Below are 16,104 nucleotides of genomic sequence, written 5' to 3'. Positions count from 1 at the left end.
CAGGATGAGCCCTGGCTCTTGCCACATGGCACAGCACAAGGAAAAACTTGTGCTCTACCAACCCTCAACCCCTCCTGGCTTTGAATTTGCCAGGAGAATCCCCAAGGCTGTCCTGGTTTCACCAGAGCAGCATTCCAGGCACAAATGGCACTCACATCCTCCAGGAACAACAATGGGACACCAACTGCCTGGCGGACACAGCACCAGGAATTTGCTGCTCAGTAGCTTTGGATTCAAATTCAGGGCTGGTTCCCAGTGCCAAACCACAGTGTAACCCCCCGGGAATTCTGCCTTAACTAGGACAGGCTCATCTGTTGCAAACTCGATGAGATCATTTCCAAGTTCCTGTTTAACAGGTGCCAGCTCCTCCTGCACCTGCTGTGTGCACAGGGCTCCCTGCCCCCACCAGGCTGGGAACATCTGCTCAGCTCCCTCAGGAGCTGTGGAAAAGGTGACTGCGAGAAGGAACCAGATCTCCTGCCCTGTGCCCAGAGCAGGGAACCTGGGCCAAGTAAAATCAGAGAGCAAGGAAACCGCTCTTGTTAACAGGGAGGGGAACCCACAATAATCCTGTAACTTTATTTGCATGTAAAAGAACAAAAAAAAAAAATCCTCTCCACAATAAAGGCAGGCAGAGCTCACTCGGCTCTGGAGCTGCACCCCCGGCCAAGCTGGAGGAGTCGGGGTATTTCTGTCTCTGAGACTCACACAACCACAGAGCAGCAGCTCAGCCATTCCAAGGATGCAGCCCTGGCAGGAATTCACACTTTGCATGGGAGGAGGCTCCCAGCAGCCTTGCCCCGGGGCCCAGCCCGTTCCAGGCAGGGCTGGGGGAGCATGGGAACACAGCGGGATGAGGCCACATGAAGAGGATCCCATGCAGCCTTTGCCGTCACACACCTGCCTCACCCCCCAAAAAAATGACTCAGCTCCTTGGTTCAAGGCTGCCCAGCACTAAGGAGCTTCCTCTCCATGCAGGTGGATGCACAGCTGCTCCCTTTTCCAGCCCTAAGGCACAGGCAGGCTGCCATCCTCGTCCGAGGTCTCTGTGTCCCCACTGTCCCCCACGGTCCCTCCGGCACGGCCGGATGCCTCCAGCTTCCTCCTCTTCTTCAGGTGGTGCAGGTGGGATTTGGAACGCGTGTGAGCTGGAGGAAGAGGCAAACAGAGCCTTTAATCTGTGGAATTTGGAGGAGGAAACAGCCAAAACCCCCACGCAGGGCAGAGCACCCTCCCTTCCCAGCACAATTCACTCCCAGAGAAAAGCGAATTCCCAAACCCTGCCCTGGCTGCTCCTCTGGGCACTTCCAGGCCAAACTATCAGGGCTCAGAAGAGGACAAAGGAAGAAGTGAGAGAGGGAAAAATCCTGGTTCTGTGCAAGCAGAAGATTCCAGGCTGTCACTGCCAGCCTCTCCAGGGAAGAGGGAATGTGTTTCCCAAGAGGTGGCACTTTGCAGGCTGCAGGTGAGGTTGTGCAACTCCCTGCTCCCCATGGAGAGCTGCCAGGATCATTTGTAGGACTGGATCCCGGCACCACAGCACTGGGAAGATCCTGAGCATCCTACAGGGCAGCCAGGGAAAAGCCTGGAGCAGAATTAAACTTCTGAATAACTCCAGGGCGCAGCCATGAGAGCACTGCAGCAGGAGTCAGATGGGAACAGAGGGGTAATCCCAGGGATTCAGCTAGGAGCAGCAGGAGCTGCATTTCTCCATGAAATCACATCCTTAAGGACAGCCAAACCTCCTTATCAGCGGTTTTATCTCAGGGGAGGCTTTGTCTGACCATCTTGGCGGGGTGGTTTTGCCTTTTCCAAGAGATCAGAGCAGCAATTAAAGCACAAACTTTTCAAGCAGGGCCTTAATTAAATGAGGGTATGTGCTCTGCCGAATCAAGGCCCTCAGGTGTTTTCCAGCCATTCTTTTTCTGCCAAAGGATGAAATCACATGCAAAGCTGCAGCTTTATCACAATGCTGGAGGGTCACCCTCACTCTGAGATAGTCTCACCTCCTGCAATTTGTCACAAGCAACACCAAAGCTACAGTGGCTGAGGAAGTGCCAGTTGCTGCTGCTGTCTGGGAGCTGTGCTCTTGAAGTCCATATAAATTCTAAAATTACAATTTTAAAATCCCCCAGAGCCAGCAGCGGGCTGGGAAGCAGTTCCTAAAGCTCTCTGTCACCTGACCTAAGAAAACAGAGCAGAGTGCAGATCCACCCAGTTCCCACCACTGTTTTCACCTTCCTTTTTTCCATTTTGCAGGCACAAGTAACACCCAGGCTTTGGAGCATTTTTCTCCCACCATCTGTGGATCTGAGCCCAGTTCAGCTGGATACAGAGAATAACAGCTGGTGTTGGCTGAGGGAGGCACTGTCACCATTTATTGGGGGGACATCCCTAAGGACATGGAGGGATTTAGGGGGACCTCAAGGAGCTCCCACTTGAAACAGAACTTTCTGGACCTAAAGGATGCCAGAGGCCCCGAGAGTTTTCAGTTCTGGACAAACAGAGCTCCTTCAAAGCACCTCCTGAGGCAGCTGAGACGAGATAAAACAACAACTGCACTTAACAGATCTCACTGCAAGGAGCCTCCCCCAAAGAGCAGCTCCAGCCTTTGCTTTCAGCACTTCCCTGCCTCAGTCAGGAATAGGCAACTCCTTCGAACCCAACAACCTGGGAAATTTATCTTTGGTTGTGTCTCATCTGCTTGTTTTGGCTGGGGCAGAGCTGATTTCCCTCACAGTAGCTGCTCTGGGGCTGTGTTTGGATTGTGCTGAGCACAGGGTTGATAACTCGGGGATGTTTTGTTGTTGCTGGGAGCTCTGGAACTGAGTCAAGGCCTTTTCTGCTCCTCACAGCAACACAGAGGGGGCTGGGGGTGCACAGGGGGTTGGAGGGGACACAGCTGACCCCAGCTTACCCCAGGGACAGCCCAGGCCATGCAGCTCACACTTCCTGGGGGGAAGGAAAGGGGGGGACATGGGGATGATGGCATTTGTCTTCCCAAAGTCATGTCAGATATGATGGAGCCCGGTTTTCCTGGGGATGGCTGAGCATCTGCCCAACCATGGCAAGCAGTGAATTAATTCCTAGTTTTGCTTTGCTTTCTCTATTAAACTTTAACTCGACTCACCAATTTTTCTCACTTTTACCCTTTTACAATTCTCTCTCCCAGAGACAGAGAGTGGGGGAATGGCTGTGGGGGGCTCAGATGCTGGGGTTAAACCATGACCCTGCACATCCTGTATTTGGGCAACACATGGAGATTTACCAGTTTCATTTCTGCAGCCAGTTTCTCCATGACTTTTTGTTTCTGGTTCTCAGCATGAGCCTCCCAGCACAGATAAATTCACTGACTTAATCTGATTCCAGCTGAGCTCTTTTAAAGTAAGTCTGTGGAAAATAGAAAATCCCTTTCTATTACAGCTAGGAATAGTTTAAAAGGAAAAAAAAAACCCCACACATAAGTAGGAAATATTAGAGCTGAACTATTAGAAACATTATGAAATTTTCATTTACACAACAGAATTTTAGAGGAGAGAGATTTGCTCTGTGCTTTTTGAGGAAGTATCCACAGTGTTGTGAAGGACCAGAAGCCCTGACTAAACACAGCAGCTCTGAGTTTGATGCCACATACAGATCCCTGGTGTGATGCTCCCTGTGTTTTCTGGGTGCTGGGAAGGCAGGGAAGCCCAGGGCAGGGGGGAATCCTGACAGATGGCTCCTGTGGCACAGCTCCTGCAAACAACCCTTGAAAGGGCCAGGATCCTGAGCTGGGGGTCATCTGGCCACAGGGCAGCTGCTCCAGCACCCCAGAGAAGCTCAGCCCTCCCAGGTGCCCCCCATGCCCTGTGAGGGCCCTACCTGCCCATTCCCTGTCGCCGATGATGAGTCTGGCACAGAGCTCACACACGCGATGGCTCCGCTTGTTCTCTTCGTCCTGCTCCATCCTCAGGGGCTCTGCCGGGGGCTCACGGCCCTGCAGATCAAATAATGCCTTGAGCTGGGCTCTGACACCAAAATTTCCCTGTGTTCACTTTCACAGAGTTTGGGAGGGGAGCTTGGCAGACTCAGACACAGGCTGGCAAGGCAGAGAGCAGAGTTTTACCAAGTGCAGCACTGGGCATTGGGGAAAATGTTCAGCTGAGACAACAAATCTACTACTGCAAGGAAATGCCAAGGCTGGGCATGTGAACAGCCAGTCCTGCTCCAGGGACAGACTGTGTGCCAAGTCAGGGGGGCTGGAGACCACAGAGAAGTCAGCCAGTCAAAGCCCAGCTCCCCAGTACCTGGATGAAGCTCTCCACGATCTCCAGGGCAGGTTTCAGCACATCCTCCTCCCACCGCTGCACATCAGACACCTCCAAGCCATAAACCGGGGGCACGTTGGGCCCAGGACCTACAGAAACACCACGAGGCAGCTCAGCACCAGAAACCCTCAGCACCCCCTCCCAGAACCCAGGGGGAGCAGAGGAATCTGCTTTTTCCTAACAGCACTCAGAACCAACAGCACCAAGCTGTCCAGAGCCAAAATTCCCTCCTGCAAGCAGCAGGAACACCTCAGGACTCAGGGAAGCATCTTCACAGCTGGCTGCCCTTGGGAGAATGTTCTGGAATCCGATGCCAAGAGCCCATCACACAATACAACAACCACCACCTCAGCCCAGCCCTGGTGCACAGGAGGCTGGGAGGATGAAAGAGCTGGATCCAGGCACAAAGCCACCACAGCAGGCTGACAAGGAGATGCAGGCAGGAGCCTGGATGAGGGATCTGAGCGTGCAGATTCCCACTCAGAGCTGGAACTGACTGTGCAGGGGCTGATGCTCCTGGTTCCTGGCAGGAGATGCTTTACTAATGACAAGGGACAGGTTCACAGCCACCCCTCTGGTCTGCCCTGGCCCAATGCCAGGACACAGGGCACTGGCTGCAGCCAGGACAGGGTGAAACAGCTGCCAGCAGAGAGCACCTGCTCCCTGGGTGACCTGGCTGCCCTCCATGGCTCACCTGCCCTCCATGGGCACCTGGCTGTCCCTGCCTGGACAAAGCCATCAAAGGCTCCACGTGCCAGTCCCCAGCAGGTGCTGCTTTTATTGCTGTGCCCACAAACAAGCCCCTGACAGGCCCATCTGAAGCACACCTGCCACCAGAAAGGTGAGCTGAGCACTCTGCCAAAACTCCTGCGCCTCCTTCAAAGTCCGTCTTTTTTTTTGACTCGAGTTTCTCCCTGCCTTCTCTTTATTTTTTTTTTTTTACTATTATTTATTTTATTGTTGTTTTGCCCCTACTGAGCACCTTTCAACAAGTGCCCGGCTCCCAGCTGCTGCTGCTGGCCCTGCTCCAAGGCTGGGGCTGGGATGGGGAAGTCCTGCTGGCTCCCTGCCACCGCACAGAGCACGGCCTGGGCTGGGAGCAGCCTCCTAATCTGGAGGGCAGCTGTCAAATGGGCTTTGCTCCCTGCCAGGAGCATGTGTGGGTGCGTGGGGACCCCCTCCCTGAGCCCCTCAGGAGCATGTGGCAGGATAAGCTGCAGGGATGTTGTGACCATCATCATCATCATCATCATCTAACAGCGCCTGACACGGGGCTGAGCCTCTGCTTGGGATTTATCCCTCCTGATGGCTGGGAGGGGATGGGGTACAGGGGTACAGGAAGAGGAGCTGGCTCTTGAGTGTTTGGGATGAGAGGTTGTGGGCAGGACACTTCTCAGGAGGGGCAGGAGATCCACTCTGCAACCCAAACCAGCAGGAAGGAACTGGGGGAGGCAGAGCCTCGTGGGTGGATGGGAACACTGGGTGGCTCCTGGAGGGTCTGGTTGGGAGCAGACCCCCAAACACAGGCTGCCCCAAAGCCCCAGAGTCCCCTGTGGAGCTGGAGTGGGGCATGAGGAGAGCTGAGAGCAGAGCACTCACGTTTCAGGAAGCGGTTCCGCACCCATTTGTTCTGCCTCCGCGCGTATCTCTTGGTCACCTGCTTCAGGGCCTGGATCCCTTTGGAACAGGGGGATTAAAAAGAAGGAAAAAATACCCAAAGGTCAGTGACAAGAGGCTGTCAGCTCCAGGGGAGGGAAATCACACAAGAAAAGTTTGTGCTGGGTGGCACTATTATTTTTAATTATTTTTCCTATAAGTCTAAGGGTCTGTGCCTGCACTGAGAAGAGGCTGGACAAGGTACCCCAAATATCCCTGAATAAACAGAGGGTGCAAAGAGCCCAAACCTTCTACCCTGAAGCTTCAGCAGGTAGGACAACCTGTTCAAGTGCTGCACTGCTCTCATAATGCCCAGTTCTCTGCACAAATGGAGCCCAGGACTGCTCATCCCACCCAGCAGAGGATGATTTACCACTCTACAACCGCTCAATATCTAGTACCAGGCTTATCAAATCCCTCCTAATCATCTCCCAAGCAGACACAGCAAGTTCCTTCTGCATCAGACTTGTTTTCAAGCCTTTTATCATTTCTGTGGTTTCTTCAGTCTCTTCTTCCACACTGAACCCTCCTTGGCACAGATGGGCTTTGCCTGGGCCCTCCCTGTGTGGAGAGCAGCTCCCTTCCAACATCAGCCCAGACACTGCAGAATAACACAGCACCAAAGGCTGCATCCCTGCTGACTGATCCCCACGTTCCTCATCACCACAGAGCTGCTGACATGCTGAGTTCTGCTTCATTCCTCTTTTCCAGCCCTGCTCTCCTCCGCATTCACACCCCAGCTGGGATTCTATCACCCAAGTGGACCTGCTCCAGATCCCAAGTCACCTGTACCCTGTGCACCCTGCAAGGAGGCCTGAGGGGAGGGAAGGGCTGCTCTGGGTGTGCTCAGAGATGCTCTCCAATCACTGGAAAACGAGTCCCTGCCCCTCTGGGCTGGCAGAAGTGGGAAATGCAGACAGAAAGGTGCAGCTGGGGCTGTGACCTTGGTTTAGAGCACCTTGTGGTGTCACCTGGAGCTTTGTGGGGCCCACAGGGTGCTGCCCTCACCTTTCTCCAGCAGCAGGGCGCTGGTCTCGGGTGAGCAATTCCCTTCACTGACGAGGAACTCGTGGAATTCCTTGAAGCCAATGGACTGGAAGATGCCATGCTGGTAATCCTGCCTGGAGAACCAAAGGCAGGGTCACAGTGGGAGACCTCCAGAGGGAGGAGCAGAGAGGATCTGGCTGCTCACCCACCGGTTCTCTGCCACCTTCTGCTGGTTGTAGCGGCGGTGGAAGTCCCTCAGCTCCTCCAGCAGCCCTGCAGCCACCATGTCATCCACCCTCTTCTCCAGCCGTGCATCCAGAGCTGCAGGAGGAGAGCAGGACACGCTGAGCCATGGGGAGCCATGCCCTGGGGGGCTGCACAGCCTGCCAGGACAGGAGCCAGCACTGCCAGGCTGCTGCTCCACCTGAGGAAGGCAGAGCCTGGCAGCTCTCTGTCACACCCACTGCTGCCAGAGGAATTGCTGCCTTCTCCAGGGAGGAGGCTGGGGCAGCAGCAGGGAGTCAGCCCTTCCTCAGCCAGCCAGGAGCCCGCTCTCACCTGCCTGGTCTGCATGGAGCCACAGGATGCAGGAATGTGGGTATTTCAGGGGCCCACCTAAGGGCCCCCCACCTTCCTCCTCCTGCTGCTGGTGCAAGATTTCGCTGTGGGGGATCCCTGTCTCTTCAAACACTTGCAGGCTCCTGGAAGCAGAGACACACAGAGCTCAGAGGCTGGGTGAGAACGAGCGTTCCCATTCCCCCGGCAGCCCCGGGGGCTCCAGCAGAGGGAACCGCAGACACTCGCCGAGATCCAACCCTCTCATGTGGGGCGAGGGCAGGTCCCAGCCCCGTCCCGTGCCCGGCATCCACGCACACCCAGCTCCTGGGGGTGCAGTGCTGGCATCCGAGGAGCCCAGAGCACAGCCACCCACTCCTGCCTGGCACAGGGACAAGTCCTGCAGGGGACAGGGATCTGGCTCCAGCCCTGCCCTTTCCAGCCAGGCAGGGCTGCAGGGAAGGGACCAGCGCTGAGATGCTGCTGTGGAGCTTTGCCCAGCCCAGGCAGGGAGGGAGGGAGCTGCAGGAGCTGTGCTGGTGCCCCACCCTCCATCCCCCTGCACCGTGCGAATGGGGTGGGCGGTGTTCTGCTCCCCGGGGCCAGGGCTCGGCCGGGACGGAGCAGCAAGCCTGGTCTTGCTGCCGTGCTGTTCCCACAGAGCTCAGCTATGTTACTCAGCCAGCAGGGCAGCTTGCTCTTTAAATAGCTCCAGACAAACCCTCTTGTGCTGGGGCACGGAGCAGGGGCAGCCCCAGAGCACAGCCCAGCACCCCAAAGGCAGCTTAGGCTGGGGCTGCGTGGCCAAAGGGCTCAGATCCCACAGAGTCCCCAGCACCAAGAACCCAGGAGCACCCACTGGGGTGGGAATGCTCATCCTGCCGTGCTCCCAGGCACACAATTTCCTGGGGAAGGGCTGCTGGGCCCTGGCACCTCCTGCCCCTGGCACGCCAAGCTCACCTGGCCACCTTGCGCTTGTCGTGGGGGTGCAGCTTGGCCGCCATCTCCGGGTCCACCTGGCTCAGGCGCCGATGGAGCTCAGCACTGTCCAGCTGCTCCAGCTCCACTTTCCTGTCACTGTCCGGCCTGGGGGCACTGCTGGGCTTCTCCTGTGGGGCACAGGACAGCCCTGAACCAAGCAACACAATCCCCCAGAGCCATGGGGTGAAGGAGGGGCTTCAGGTTCTCCTTGGCCCGCTCCAGCAGGGACAGCACCGTGCCAAACTGCAGGAATTCTGCCCTAAACATGGGATTCATCCTTTCCCAAAGGGATTCACAGCCCCCCCACGGTACCTTGGTGTTGATAAGGACCTTCCAGAGCAGGGACTCGATGTAGTAGTTGGTGCCTCCCACAACTATGGGGATCTTGTCCCGGGCAAAGATATCTTCAATGTGCCAGAGTCAAGGAGCAGAAGCAGAGATCAGAGCAGGGGGGGAAGGCTGTGGGAGCAGCAGCCTGGGGCTCAGATCCCACTCTCCCAGCCTCAGGGAACCACTAAGCCTGCAGGACAGGGTTAGAGGTGTCTCTCATCTCTCATTACTCGCTGTCAGCTCCAGAACTCAGGGACACCCCAGGACTGCCAGGGAGGGCAACACTCAGCACACATCTTCCCTGGGCTGTCCTGAGGGTTAGCTGGGTAAAAGAAGCCTCAAGCTCCTCTCACCAGCAGAATCCTCTGGAAAAATAGAGGGATGTGGAGAGCCTAAACATGGATCCCCCTGGCCATGGAAGGGGGAAGCCCATCCCTGCTCAGCCAGGCAGGCTGCGGCATGACAGGATATCAGAGGCACGGCTTTGTCCCTGAAATCCACCACGGTGTAGTTGGAGACAAGGGGATCCACAAAGCTGATCATGTGGTGTCTGCAGAGACGCTGCTCCTGAGGGGAAACCTTGTTGGTGATGATGTCCAAGCCCTTGTACACCTGGGGAAGAGAAGAGCCTGTGCTTCACCTCTGTGTCCTGTGAGAGCTGCACTGACCCCTTCCCCCTGTCCCAGGCACCCCTCCCAGCCCCTGCTGGGGCAGCACAGGCAGGGCACAGGCAGGGGCACAGCAGGGGCACGTGCCACGTCCAGGCAGGGCAGCAGGAATCCTGCCAACACCTGCTCCTGCCAGGGCCAAGCTGCCTCTCTCTGCTGTTTGTTCCTGCCCACGGGAGATGAGCCGTGGAGTCCAACAGCTCGTGACTGCTTTCCTGCTTGGATACAACTCTGTAATTAGGGGTGGGAGGGCTGATTGAGCTCTTGGACAGTGCAGCCAGAGCCTTGGCAGTGTCACCAGCCCGGCACAGAGCTCCAAAATTAGGGCCTCCGAGCTGCCACCCCCTCATCTGCTGCTGCAGCGAAAAGCTCAGGTGTGCTGCTCTCCAGGCACGGCACAGGTGCTTGTGGGGACAAGGATCACTGCAACACAGAGCAGATTCCAGGCAGGAGAAGTGAGGACAGCTCCTCACCCTGCTTCCCATGCACACACAACCCTCCTCAGCACTGGCAGCTCACAGCGGGGCACATAAAGCCTCTCAGTCCAGCCCAGCTCTGTGCTGTGCCCAGGATTGAGCAGGAGGTGGCAAAGGAGGTGCTTTGGAAGGATGTGTTTAGTTCTCAGAGCCTTCCTGCTTAAGAGAAGTCTCCCAGCATGGGATAAACCAGGATGATGGGGAAGAGGACTGGAAATGGCTGTACTCATTTCCTCCTCCATCCCACCCCAGCCAGACTACAAGAAATAAATTTCCCCTTAATCCCCTCTGAGAAGCTCCCAAGCCTCCTGCTGCAGCGTGGCCTCCACCCACTGCTCCCCTGGTCCCAGACAGGAGGACAAGGTGACACAGAGGTGACCCACGGGCACCAGGCACAGAGGGATGAGGTTAGTGGAGCAGGGAAGCCCAAGCCCTGCCTGGAGCAGTCATGAGAGCTGCTGGAGCTGCTGAACCAGCTCTGCTCCCACCTTGCTCAACTGCAGCCCTGGGAGAGCCAGGGCTGGCTCCTGCTCCCATCCCAAAAGGCTCCCCCGGGGGGCAGCAAGCGAGGGGGAGAGGGAGGGCAACCAAAGCCTGCAGAAAGGCAGCTGCCCCAGGGGATGGTGAGCAGGCAGGACGGGCCCACAGGCAGCTCTGCCAACGTGCCCCGTGGCTGTGGGCAGCTTATTGATCCCTGGGCTGGCAGCTCCATTCAACACAGGGCTCCAGCCGGCACAGAAAGGCTTTGAATTCAGTGAGCTTTGGCTCCCTGCCTGCTCTCCCCATTTCCAGCCCTCCAGCTCCTCCAATTCCCACTGCCTGCCTGCAATCCCAGCGAGCACAGAGGGCTGACAGGCTGCTCACAGTCAGCCAGCAGCTCCCAGTGCCCTGCACGGGCACATCCAGGACACAGAACTCAGGCTGCCATCCCCGGCTTCTCCTGGAGATTAAACACCCAGAGCCTCCCGGAATATCTGGCAACAAGGGGAGGAATGCAGTGTCAGTGTGTGGGCTGGGAGGAAACAAAGGCAGCCTTTTACACACAGGCAGTAAGCCCCGAGAAGGTTTCCACCAGCTGGCTGTCGGCAGGGCCTCGCACCGAGACGTCCTCCTGACACTCATTTCTATTTTCAGCCAGCGGCTCAGATAAGCCTTTGTTGCTTTCTAAGGCCCCAAAACAGATTAGCAGCAGCCTGGAGCAGCCGGGCTCGGAGCACAAGGCAGCACTAAAGATGCTTAGCCTTGAGGGCGTCCTCCCACCTCTGCGTTGAGCCCCCAGGCTGGGCTGGGAGGGCAGAGCTGCCTCTGTGGAAAAGGTGGGGAAACTGAGGCAGGACACACAAACCCCCCACCATTTTTAGGATCTGCAGGGCTGGGAAGGGCAGGTTCTCCTAAATCTTTGTTCTGCCACCAGTTCTGTGCATCATTCCAAACTCTCTGACCACCATCCCCACCCAAGGAGTGTGGGAGGTGACATGACAGACCCCAAACACATCCAGCCCATCTATGGCCAGGAAAACATCAGGATTTCACAGAGGCCATGCTGAAGAGGGACATGGAGGACCCAAACCAAGGAGAGCACGATTGACTCCCTGATCCCTGCAAAGGCTCTGGAGATGTCCTGACTCCACACACTGACTGGCAAGTGTGTGCTACAGCAACTGCATCACCATCCCAAGGGAGAAATCCAGAAGGGACACTGGGATCCAGAAGGGACACTGGGATCATGACTGGATGGGGCCCTCCTCAAGCTGGCACAGGGATCCCTGCATGTTCACTGCCAGGAATGAAGAAACACGACTGGCTTCACCCTGCCTGGCTCTCCAAGGAATTATTTACTCCTCAACCAAACTCACTGGGATGACAAACAGCAACAGAAAGGACAAAAAGAAAGATTAAGAGGCCAGCAGATTAACCAGAGCTCCTGAGCTGCAAGCAGGCAGCAGTTAAGTCTGTAATTTGAGCACAGCGACTCAGAGCCATGACGAAAACACCCTGGAGATGGATAGAGGGGTGCCTGTGTGTGGGAACAGGTGGGTTTGGGGCTCCCCAGCCCCTTCCCCAGCCTGGCTCCCGCTCCAGCAGCTGCCCCAAAACACTGCCAGCATTTGTCAGCGCTGCTCAGAGCCCAGCAATGAATGCACAGAGGGGGCTGAGGGCGACACGGTCGCTGGCAGCTGTCAATCCCCGAGCAGCAATGGGATTTCCAAACCCTGGCGAGTCTCCTGCGAGGACAGCAGAGCCAGACCAGCGTGGCAGGGGGACAGGGCACGGGGAACAAAGGCAGAGAGAAAGGAGCCCCGGCTGGGGGGCACCGGGGGCTGCCCCGCCTCGGCAGCACGCTGCATTACGGGATAAAGCAGCCGAGCTGCCGGGCCCTGGCTCCACAGTCACGCTAGAATGAGATTAAAAGGAAAGCAGGACAAGAGCCACTGGAGCCTGGATGCCTTCGGGCGCCTGCAGCAGGGTCCTCCCTGCACTGCCTGCATTCCCATGGTGGGGCCTGAAAGGAGCAGGGCACAGAACACACGCTCCGAAACATCCACGAGCGGGAATTCAGCTCCGAAACATCCACTAGTGGAGATCCAGCTCCTAAATATCCATGAGCAGAGATTCAGCTCTAAACATCCACCAGCAGAGATTCGGCTCCTAAATAACCACTAATGGGGATTCAGCTCTAAACATCCACCAGCAGACATTTAGGAGGCTCCAAACACACCTGCAGAGCTCAGGATGCAGCAGCAGCCTCGTGGCCACAGCATGGGCCAAGCCAGCAGCCACTTGCCCAATATTAAAGATGGGCAAAGCTCCTGCTCTTCACGTTTTGCCCTCTCAGGATTTCAGTTCGGCTCAAACCTCACTCTTTCCCCAAGAGCTTAAGGGAAACATTGCATGAAATTACTTTCTGATTGCTTGCCCCAAATTCAGGAGAGGGAGGTTTTAAATTTAGCTCAGTGGGACACAAAGAGTGACCAGGAAACAGGGAGGTGGGCACAGGATAGTGGGAGTTGATCTCTGAGCAGCACAAAGGGTGCTGCTGGCAGAAAACACCTTTTTTACGTAGAATAATAAAAACATTTAACATTCAATGTGATGGAAAGTTCACGCCCTATAGGAAGTGAACAGTGAAAGTGTGAATCAGTAAGGAAAATATTTTGCTAAACAACAGCAAAATTGTTATTCTTGTGGTGGCTCAAATGTCCATCCTGTGACAAAGCTCTTGTAGCTGAACAAAATTAAGACCAAAAAAATGAGGTTTGGCTCCTTGCCGTTGACTTATCCCAACCACACAACTGATATATTCCACACTGCTGCTTGCAGTGAGAAATGAGACCACAGACACTGTCACTGCCAAGGAGAAAGTATAATTTTTAACACTCTTCCCCAAATCTCTTGGTGTCCCTTTGCTGATGACAGAGGACACCACCCTGTGTGTTGCTCACTACCAAGTTACTCCAGCTGCTGCCTCCCTTTACACCTCCCTGCAGCTTCTGGCGGGTTAAAATTAAAACACCTTCACTCTGGTTTCATTCCAAAAGGTGAATTTATTGGGGATGGGGGGGCTTAAACAAACACTTGGAACAAACTCCGCAGTTTTGGTTGTGTTCAGAGCCCACAGGGCAGGGAGGGGACACAGAGGCACTGTCACACGAACCAAACAACTGCCCAGTGGGATGGGCACCGGGATTGGGGAACTGGGAACAGGACAGGGACACTGGAGCTGAGACAGAGGCACCAGGATGGGTTCCAGGGGTGGGATGGGGGCACCGGGAATAGGACAGGGATACGGGAACAGGACAGGAATATGGGGACAGCATTCAGCAGGCAGCCTCCATCCTGTGGGCTCTCCCCTACACGCACCGGAACACAGGGCCCGGGGAAACCGGAGGGAACCTGCCCGGAGCCTCCAGGCCTGAGCTTCTCCAGGCCCCGACCGGGCCCTGCTGCCCCTCCAGGCCCAGCTCGGACTTTCCCCGGTACAGCCCGGGCAGCCCCCGGTGCAGGCCAGGAGGCCCCGGTGCAGGCCGGACCTCCCCCGGTACAGTTCAGACTCCTCCCGGTGCAGCCCAGGCCGCCCCGGTACAGCTCGGAGCCCTCCCGGTACAGCTCGGAGCCCTGCCGGTGCAGCTCGGAGCCCTCCCGGTGCAGCCCAGGCCGCCCCTGGTATAGGCCGAGCCGCCTCCCAACCCCCGGCCCAGGCCCAGGCCCCGCCGGGCTCCGGTGGCGGCTCCTCCCGGCCCAGGCCCGGCCGCGGCCTCCCCGGTGCCCGGCGCCGGCCGTACCTGCATGGAGTCGGCGCTGACGATCTCCCCGCCGAGGCGCAGCCCGAGCTGCAGCGCCAGCGCCGATTTCCCGGTGCCGGTGGCGCCCAGGATCACCACGAGCGGCCGCGGCGGCCGCGGGGCCCGGCCCAGGCACAGCGCGGCCGCCGCCGCCATGGCCCGGCCGGGGACGGGCACGGGCGGGACGGGGGCGGGCCGGGGCCGGGGCCGGGGCCGCCCGCGGGGAGGACGGGGCCGGGCCCGGAGCTCCGTGCGCCGCTGCCCGCCCGGGATCCTCTCCGCAGCTCCCTCCGTGTCCCTGTGTCCCCCCACTCCGTGCCCCGGGTCCCCACAGCCGGCCCGGTCCCCTCCCGGTGTCCCGGGTGCCCAAACTCATCCCCCGTCCCGCGGGCCCTTTTCGGGTCCCCCGTTACCCCCCAAGCCCCTCACGCCCTTGTCCAGGAGTGGGGCTCTGCCCCGTGGTCCCCTTTTTTAGGACCGGGTGGGAAGAATGCTGTTGCCGTAGCAACGGGGCAAAGCGATGGGGAGCGGGGCTGTTGCCATAGCAACGGGGCAGAGTAGGATGATGCGCGGGGCTGCTGCCATGGCAACGGAGAGGAGCGTGTTGCCGTGGCGACCGCAGCTTCCACGGAGGCTCGTCCTTCCCATCGCCACGGCAACAGGAGGGGATGGGGAGCGGGGCCGCTGTCCCCGTGGCAACAGAGGGGAGGGAAAAGGGGAGGCCGTTGCCATGGCACCTCCGCGGTGCTGCTCTCCCTGGCAACACACATCCCTCGCCATGGCAACAGGGAGAGGGAGGCTGCGGGCCAGGGGGGTGCGGGCAGCCGGCCCCCCTCGGCAGGGAAGGGATTATCGCCGCCTCGGGAAACTGTCCTAAAAATTTGCCAGCCCAGGCGTGAAGGCGGCATCGTGCCCACAGCACCCCCGGGCCAGCACAGGGACGGGAGGGAAGATGTGGTGGGCAAGCAGAAGTGGTTTGGGTGGTACAGCAAAGAGCAGGGTGTTAGCAGGGCAGTGTTTTTAAAAAAATATTTAAAAAATAACTAATTCAGGCCCTGGCAGTGCCGACTTGTGATGATTGCAGCTGACACTCACAAATTGCAGTGCTGAACAAGTGAGAAGGAAAGCCCTGTGTGCTTATTTTCTTCACTTCATAGCACTGTCAGTCTCCTTCCCTCATCCTGACCGTGACAATATGAGAGGAGACACGTGCTCCAGTAACCAGGGAAGTTTCAGGTAGATGCACATGAACGCAGGCTTTAGGCAGGAGAACTCAAAGGTGTTTACAAACTGCAACTCGGTTCTTCAGTTTGCTTTGGGCTTTGGGGACATCTCCTGCTCAGGCTCAGGCTGTGGATCTGCTCATCACTTCCAAGAAAGATAATTAATGATTTAAACTTCCTAGGTACCTTCAGCACAAAAAGAAAAAACCCAATTTGCTAAAAACCTTCTCAGGAGGGTCACCTTGAGCTGAGAAAAGAGGAGAGACTGGGAGTGTGAGAGTCACAAAACCACAACAAAAATAACCGTTCGAGGGGCTGCCACATCTGGGCTGTGCCTCCTGCGCATGGGCGAGGTGTCAGATTTAGGTCACCCCGCTCCCTGGTTAAGCTGTGGGTCATGGGAGCACCTTTTAATGCAGCTCTGAAAGGCTGTGACACCGTGTGATGCAACACAGAGAGTGAAACGCTGCTGGAAACGGAGGGGATGGGTGTTTAAGGGCTTCTGTGTGGCACCATTGCTATTTAAGGTTGGTTTTCCCCCCGTGATCAAGGCTCCAGCAGCAGCTCCTGCCTCCTGACTCCTCAGCAGTAACACAATCCCACATCCCTCCTGCATTTAGAGTAAGACTTTTGCTGCC

The 16,104-nt window shown here is 57.1% G+C and overlaps 1 protein-coding gene across 1 annotated transcript; it reads right to left on the bottom strand.

Annotated features, from left to right (window-relative positions):
* Nucleotides 1–539: 539 nt before the first annotated feature.
* On the bottom strand, nt 540–14,405 carry TRIT1 (tRNA isopentenyltransferase 1). The gene is made up of 11 exons (XM_030964583.1): nt 14,244–14,405; nt 9,288–9,428; nt 8,799–8,897; nt 8,466–8,614; nt 7,509–7,651; nt 7,160–7,271; nt 6,972–7,084; nt 5,907–5,984; nt 4,287–4,396; nt 3,862–3,976; nt 540–1,148 (listed from the first exon to the last, which is right to left on the bottom strand). Exons 1-11 carry the CDS (start codon nt 14,397–14,399, stop codon nt 1,009–1,011), a joined length of 1,356 nt encoding a protein of 451 aa, XP_030820443.1. The 5' UTR covers nt 14,400–14,405; the 3' UTR covers nt 540–1,008.
* Nucleotides 14,406–16,104: the final 1,699 nt, after the last annotated feature.

The sequence above is a fragment of the Camarhynchus parvulus genome, chromosome 23, assembly GCF_901933205.1.
Source record: "Camarhynchus parvulus chromosome 23, STF_HiC, whole genome shotgun sequence".
Lineage (NCBI taxonomy): Eukaryota > Metazoa > Chordata > Aves > Passeriformes > Thraupidae > Camarhynchus > Camarhynchus parvulus.
Note: the sequence above shows the minus strand (reverse complement) of the source record. Positions and strands in the feature narration are given on the sequence as shown.